The sequence below is a fragment of the Helobdella robusta genome (genome assembly GCF_000326865.2).
Source record: "Helobdella robusta unplaced genomic scaffold HELROscaffold_41, whole genome shotgun sequence".
Taxonomy (NCBI): Eukaryota; Metazoa; Annelida; class Clitellata; order Rhynchobdellida; family Glossiphoniidae; genus Helobdella; species Helobdella robusta.
In genome coordinates, this window is record NW_008704941.1 from 967,646 (window position 1) to 976,415 (window position 8,770).

At 31.1% G+C, this 8,770-nt stretch overlaps 1 protein-coding gene across 1 annotated transcript; it reads left to right on the forward strand.

Moving 5' to 3' along the window:
* Positions 1–7,071: 7,071 nt before the first annotated feature.
* HELRODRAFT_177177 (hypothetical protein) lies at positions 7,072–8,480 on the forward strand (the record flags this gene model as incomplete). The annotated part of the gene is made up of 3 exons (XM_009025384.1): positions 7,072–7,083; positions 7,927–8,040; positions 8,151–8,480. The coding sequence occupies 3 exons, from the start codon at positions 7,072–7,074 to the stop codon at positions 8,478–8,480; spliced, it is 456 nt and encodes a 151-aa protein (XP_009023632.1).
* Positions 8,481–8,770: the final 290 nt, after the last annotated feature.

Sequence of the window (8,770 nt, forward strand, 5' to 3'; positions counted from 1 at the left end):
AATAGCGAAGATAAAAATTATGACAAGACAACAATAATTAATTATATAGCTTTATTTCACTATGTAATATTTTTACACCACTCTATATGCCTGTATGTATGTGTGTGCGTGTGTTTCTGAAAACATATACCTATATCTCTTTTGTGTAGTGCGCAAGGCAGATATAATTCATGAATGTACAACAATGGTCTCTTTATAAAAATAAATATTTGTGTTAGACTCTTGTCCCTCATGTGTTTATAATTATTACCTACGTATGTGCGTGTGTGTGCCTGCATGTTTGTGTGTGTGTGTGTGTGTGTGTGTTAGTTCGTTTCGTTTTTGATTCATTCTCCCTACATACAACCGATGCACATTGATACCGCATTTTTTTACACTCGTCTGTATTGGTTTGTATACATTTTCTAAAAACTTCCATGTAGACACACACCGTAAAAATAAACACACACGCGGACCTCTCCTTACTGTTTATAAGACTCGCATGCCTGTGTAACTTAGTGGCGAGGAGTGTTTCCAAACTAAGTGGAGGTTGTCATCGTTGTCGAGAAATTAGATTTATGTGTAATTGAAATCCTTGCGCGATGTTCTTCTCTTTTTCATCCTTCATGGTCCGCCTCTTTGTTTTTTTCCTTTCCAGGTTGTTTTTGTCTTGTTTTAGTCTTGGAGTATGTAGAGTTGATATTTTTTGCACATACTCTTAAGCCCTGTGTGTTAGCTCGCTTGCTTGTTTGCCTGTTTTGTTCACAACACATTTTTCATCTACATTTTTGAGTCGATGTTTTCTAATTGAATATTTTTTTGGATTTGTTTTGTGCGTGTATGTCTAAATTGCGTGGTTTTAAAAAAAATTTCAGAAGCCTAATGTTTCTATTGTTTTGCAAATGCATGCTCGACAACTGGACGGCTTGCCAGGGCATACAGAGATAGATTTAAAAGCATAAAATGTTGTACAAATTAAACAAAGTAAAACAAATGTAAGAAGAATTCATGCAAAGTTTTTTTTCTACTATAGAGAAGTAACTTTAAACTAATGGATGCCAACTGAAACAATTTAAATCTCATATAGCAAAACACAATCTAATAGACAGCAGAAAAAATTTGTTTTAATTAATCAATAATTTTAATTTTTCAAAAAACAGACAAAAATTATCTACATGTACGGCCAAAATCCGTACACGTTTAAATGCACATTAATACAGACGCGTACAAATTCGTATGTCGGTATAATGGATGTATTAAATTTGTAGAGTGCTGGCAGAAAGTATGGAATGTAAGTAGCCATTAATTAGTCTGTTCCATGCGAATGTGCCCAATGTGCATTGTAAGAATGTCGTTGACGGTCATTTGCAGGTTGATGTCGTCGTGTGGCTGTTGATGCTGACGTTGCTGCTACTGAGGCTGTTGTCGTTGCTGCCATCGTCGTTGAAGTCGTCTGAAGTTCTTTATTTAAATAAACTTTGCTCCATCTTGCTTTTTGATATTGCATATGGCTTGTTTGTTCAATTCAATAATCGTCAACTGAAGATTTAAAAATTGTGGAAAATTTTTCAAAATCACTCAAAGGTGTTAAGTTAAGTTGAAAATAATTTAGATAGTGGTGTGTGTATCAACTCTACACAAACGAGCCTGTTTGTCTCAACAGTTCATAAACATTTCCTGCTATGATGACGTGTTTTCTAATTCTAACGAGAACTATTTTTAAACATTTATTAATAAAACAAATAAACACTTGACTTATACACAAACACATAATATACACAAACATTTTTACAGAAAGATTATTAAAGACAATTATAAAGCAAACGAAAGCAAGGTTGATCTGCAAATCCTGTTCATGAATGCCAGTGCATGCATTCGCATTCCTATGCAAATGTTTACATAATAAACTAAAGGACAAAAGAAATTAGTTAAGAAGGCGAACTTTTATAACAACTGAATGTATAACCAATGCAACAAAATCTAACGCGTCACAAAATGTTTATGTGTTAGAGCAAAAACACGTGCATTCCAGGAAGCATACCTACTTGATAATTATTTTAAAAATAAAATAATTCAAGTTTTTATAAAAAAAAACAATAAAAAAAACCAAAACAAAAATCGAAAAACGAACAGAAAAAACACACAATGCGCAAATATGCAAACTTAATAGCCGCAAAATTGTGCAAACTAATGCATACAAATGATTGCAAAAAACTGCTTTGAAACAAGCCGCAGCAAGCAAGCAGCGTCCCAATCATTCCATGTCAACAACATTTTGAAATGGTTGGTGACAGAATTTGCTGGCTGTTCGTGGAAAGAATTTGCCAAGTGGAGTAAAGCTATTATTTTTAATTGAGTGAGTAAAGGTATGAATAGATAAGTATTTAGCGTGAGGTAAGTATGTGTTTAATTGTTGGAATATGATTGCCATCATGCTGGTCAAGTGGAAAAGTGTGTTCTTAGACTAATGAATGGAAGGTTAATTGGTAAATATATAAAGTTTCATAACGTTTTCATGGTTTTTTATCTCTAAAAATGATAATCTGCTAAGCAAGTTTGTACAATTTTGTGTTTAAAACATTTTTGACAAGTTTTATCGAATAATTTTTTCTGGTCGTTGGGTATAACGACTGATTTTTGTGAAGTTTCATCATAAAAGGACCACATGTCAAGTGTTTTCTAGATTAAAAAAAAACTCAAAAATTGACTTCGCATTTACATATTAAACATCATTTTTAAAAATTTTAATTTTTATTAAACAAACTGAATAAAATAAAATTAACCGAAAATACATTAAAGTCTGCAGAAAAAAGCACATTAAAAAGCTGTTGATTAAACATTCATTAAATGATTCAAATAGACAAACAACCATATGATCAAACATTCTATTAGCAAACAAACAAACAAACAAACATACAATCACACTAACATACAATAACAAAAACATACAATCACACAAACATACAAACACACTGATACACATATCAACAAAATAGACATATTATTTATAAAGCATCAAATACATTTAGCCTTCACAATGCAGTCATTAGTCTTTCTGGATTACAGTGAAAACTCATCATCAATATAACCAATCCGAATTAATATTCTTTCTTATCATAACCACTATAATCATCGTCGCAATTTATCATCATCATCATTATCCTTATCATCATCATCATCCTTATCATCATCCTTATCATCATCTTCAGAATCATCATCGTCTTCGTCGTCGTCTTCATCATCTTTCATCGCAACTATCTATTATTCAAAAACGCATCGCTCGTTTCAAATTCTTTTCAAAATAATTATCCATTGGCATATTCATAATTTCCCTTCGTATTATAAACATGAAAGTTAGCTACTGCGTGGTCACCCATACTTTTACTTTTTTGTTGGTTGTTTTCATTTTGTTACCAGTGCAATCACCATTACATCATCGTCGTCGTCGTCATCATCAATGTTTTATTATCATCATCATCATCATCAACAACATCATCACTGTTTCATCATCATCATCCGCTTGATAATACATTCACATTATCGATATGCTACTGTTATGCTTCGTGTAAAAATATTATTAAAGATAAAATTTGTATGATGAAATGGTTACCACAATATAGATAATGTAACCTTAATATAGAAAAAACTTTGCCTTCCCAAAAAACGAAAATCTAAACCTAACATCTAATTCATAATTTTGCGTAATAGTACTGGATTTCATTAAGAGATTGTTGGAAGGTTGCCAAGTTTTATAAACCAACTTTTACAAGTAAATTGACAAAGCTGGCGCTAAAATTAAGCAACTCAGAGATTTTATTCTAAATATTTTGACGCTTCACAAATAATTCAAAAACTAAAAAAAATAATTAATTTAAAATTAATTTAGAATTAATTTAAAAAATAAAATTACAAAACATTACAGATCTCTACTTTAAACATATGTGAATTTCATTTTGTTAAAATTTTGAATAATGAAAAACCTCATAGAGGTCGACATTTTTACTACATCCATACCAGCGCAAGCACTTAAATTTTGACAAATCATTTCGAGACAATTTTACGGGACAACCTGAAATCAAAAACATTTGGTCGAGACGACAAAATGTGAGGAATGTGCAATTTTGTAGAAGTACGTGACGATCAAACTGAGTGGAGCTGCAGCGATGAAGCACATCCATCAATCTTTCGTCTGATTTGCCTGTTTGTACGCTCAACTGCTACGTTAAGTTGGTCTTCATGTACCTCATTATTTTCATCGTATCACTCTTCTCTTCATCATCGTTATCATTTTCTTAAGATTCACCATGCGCACCATCATCATCGACATTATTATTATCACATACATATAACTTACATCACATGCATCTTAAGTTTTTGCAATTCGCCTTGTTTCGCCATCTCGATAAGATTTATCCTTTTTGTGTCATCATCTTTTGTCAACTTTGTAGTCATCTATACTTACATCATTCACACAACTTTATCATATTCAACATCATTCATGCCTTTCAACCGGCAAGATTGTTTAGTTTGTATGTTGTTTTCATTATCAGTTGTATTAATTTTGTTTCTGATCATCGTAATTGATTAATAATGGTTGATTTCACAAAATGACCTTCCTCAACTTGTGTGATCATTTTCTTCTCATTTCAAAGTTTACACAAAATTATCAAACTTTCATAGTTGATCGATTGAAGTTGGAATGAAATTTTTTGAAAGATACAAAACAGATGAGAAAAAATTCATACTGAGATTTTAATTTCTGTGAAGAGAGGTATGGAGAGATAGAGAGAAAGCAGTGGTTCGCAAACGACAGGCTATTTCTTAAATATTTAACGAGTTATCATGTGAAAAAAGTAATGGAAAGCATGGTACTCTTTCGTCGCTTTCACACCATCATCATCATGCGTCTGTGATACAAGCAAGTCGCACACACACACACACACACACGCACACACACACATCACATATACCCATTCTATTCTTGCACTGGTCAGTCATTGACTTTTCTTTCACTGGCGTCTGGCTGGTGTAGTACTAATGCGATAGATACATAAAGATAATTTTAATATAACGTCATATTTCTATCTTCACGAGTTTGTTGGAAAAAATTGTCTTCGTTGTTTAAACATATTGATAAAAACATTTCTATACCCTCGTCACGTCAAAAATTAATAAAACTAAAAGTAAAACAAAATTAATTTGAAAAAATGTCTGAAAAGTCTAAAAAATGAAGGATTACTTTTACAATTTTTTCACTTCTTTTCAGTGTAAAAATAATTAGCTCAGTCTCTATGTATTGAACTATTTCTCATGAGAATTCAACCGCTAATACCTACTCTCATAGCTGAATATTACCAATATAATATAATAAAATATTATAATAATTTCATATAATATGACAATATATAATAATAAATAAATACATTATAATAATATAATATAGTTATTGTACTAATGATAGGAGGTCATGATTAACTCCTATGACTGATTTTAAACAATCTTTAGATTGAAAATAAAAATGTAATAAAATATAATAATAAAATTATTAATTAAAATTATATAACATAATTAATTATACCCTAGTTTCAAAATAATTGCTTTTGTTAACAGCTCGTTAATAAGGTAATTAATTAATTAGGTAATTAATTAATGGAAGCTATTAATTTTTTAACAGTTTTTTGTTTGCCATATAATGCAATACAATACAATACAATACAACAAAACAATACTACACAATGCAATACAATACAATGCAACACAACACAATACAATACATGACAATACAATGCAATGCAACACAATACAATACAATACAATGCAATACAATGCAATACAATACAACACAATACAATAAACTACAACACAACACAACACAATACAATATATTAATATATGTTATGAAGTTTATTCTATAATTTTTCAAACATTGTCATCAACATCATGGGTTATTTATTTAGCAGTTTAGTCTAGAGACCTGCGTTGCCGAACTTCATGGAAACCGCAACCACTCGCGACCGCAGCCGCAGCCGCAACGGCACATCTAGACATGTATATTATTATTATCATCAATATTACCGATTTTACACGAACCGATTTAAAATATATCTTTTTTACTCTCAAGTACTTGTTGATCAAAGGGCATGAGAGGATCGTACATTATATTTTATATTTTATCTATTTACACTCTAATATATAATTAATAATTTTCGATGGATTCCATTTGGATTTTGTTTTTCGGTAAATAAAAGAATGTTCCCATATCATTATTAATATTATCATTGTTATTGTTGTTATGATTATTATTGTTGTTGTCGTTGTTGTTGTTTTTGTTTGTATGTTTGGATGTTATTTCATTATGAATCTGTCAGAGACAGACGGCATCAAGGTGTTTATGGATTTTTTAAACACTCTCTTCGACGTTAACACGATCACACAATAACAACAACAACTACAACAACAACAACAACAACAACAACAATAATAATAATAACAGCAATAATAGTAATAATAATAATAAGAAGAAAATGAAAAATGACAATAATAAAAGATAATCACGACAATAATGATGACATTGTTATATAAATATTTACAGCGTCGTAAAAGCTCACAATAAAGTTGATATGATGATAATAATGAGACTGGAACGTGGGCACTGTACAATGTACAACAGCATTGTACAACGCGCGTGTACTTGGCCATATGTATACGTACGTACACACACGAATATGCATACACACACATGCACCACACAAACGCATACAAAAACACTCACGTACGTACATAAAAATGCGTGTACAACTAGTCTGCACGCATATGTAATCTACTTACATGCTCGCATGGTTTGATTGATTTATTATTACGGATGAATGAATAAAGAATAATGAATGAATGAATGAATGAGTGGATGGAAAGACAGACGGACGAATTGATAGATGGATCGACTAAAAGAGAGGTGAATGAAGATAGCGAAATGAAGATGGAGAGATAGATGAATATATGAAGAGACGGATAGACTGACGGGTGTAAAAATGATTTAAAGAAATTATAAATGTATGTATACAAGATAATAATGATAGACAGATTGATTCGAAAATGAATGAAAGGGTGAGTGGATGACTTGAAACATAGAAGAAGAAAATTGTTAAATTATATCTTAATGACAATTCTTTCTCAGGTTGGTGGATTGAAATTTTTATTAAAATGTCATGAACTCACTTCTACATGTACCCTTTTTCTTATTTTATTTCAACCCTTGCTTATTTTTTTTGGTTTCAATTTCTTTTTTATTTTTGGTTAATTTTTTATTATTATTTTTAAAATGTTAGAAAAAAAGATTAATCGATTGGTCATAAATATATTTGATTGGTTGGTTGATTGATTGAATGATTGATCATTACAATGATATATAATGATATACAATGATATATAAAGATATGCAATGATATATAATGATATACAATAATATATAATGGTATGCAATGATAAATAATTATATGCATGGCATACAATGGCATACAATGATATAATATCATATACCATAGTATACAACAATATATAATGATAGACAATGATGTTTAATCAAATACAATGATATATAATGATATACAATGAACAGAATTGTAACGAATAAGATGATGAAGATTACAATCATTACCATCATCATCATTATTATCATCATTACAATCGCCATCATACCATCACAGTCACCGTCATCCTATCACCACCATCATAATCATCAAAATCGTCATCATTATCATCATCAACGCTGTCATCATCATCATCACAATCCGCCATCAAATGTTCCATCGCCGACGTCACGCACGCACATCTCTTTCTACTTCCGGTACAGTTTATAGAGGCGAACGAATTATCTTCTTCTTTTTTTTCGTTACTACTGCTGCTTTGCAACAAACAACATCAACAAAAAACAACAATTACATTAACAAGGTCAGCATCAATAAGGACAGTATCTACATCAATAACAAAAATGTCACATCCGGTTACAATATAATTAGCGTCATCATTGACCACGACATCAATGACACTCAAGCTTACATTACAGTAAATCCATCAACAACTCCTGCCACACCAACAAAAACAGCAGCAACAACACCAACAAGTTAGCTAAATTAACAATGGCATAATCAACCGAAACACACAACATCAACAAGAGCAAAGTTAATGTCACAGCAGCCGATTACACCTACCGTAGTAGCATCAGCAACAATAACAACAACAACGAAATCAACAATATCAACTTTTTATCTTCAAAAACTACTACAAGTTGCAACAACAATAAAAAAGACGACAGCATTAACGTGAACGCCAACGACAACAACAACATCAACAACAACAACATCAAAAACAACATCAACAACATCATCAGCAACAACAACAACAACAAAAATGTCACCAACAACAACAACACCAGCAAGAATGTCAATGCGAAATATTTTTGTTATGCAAATAGTTGCCCGCGGAGTAGAGTAGTGCCGAGATAATGAGCGAAGATAGCAAAGCGCGAGAAAAAAATACTAAATAGATAAAAAAACTCAAAATAATATTAAATTTAAGGACGCTAAATGAGAACATTGGAAAAAAACTCCAAAATGAAAATGAATCGAATTTTCGTGGAAGCCATAAAAATTTTCCGTTATTATTTTATTTATTACGGTTTGAAAGAGGGCACGGCTGCTGATATCCAATCGAGATTAATATTAACAATGGAACAACAAAAAACAGAAATATATTAAAATGACGTCACATGCGCTTGTTGTTTTTTTAGAATGTT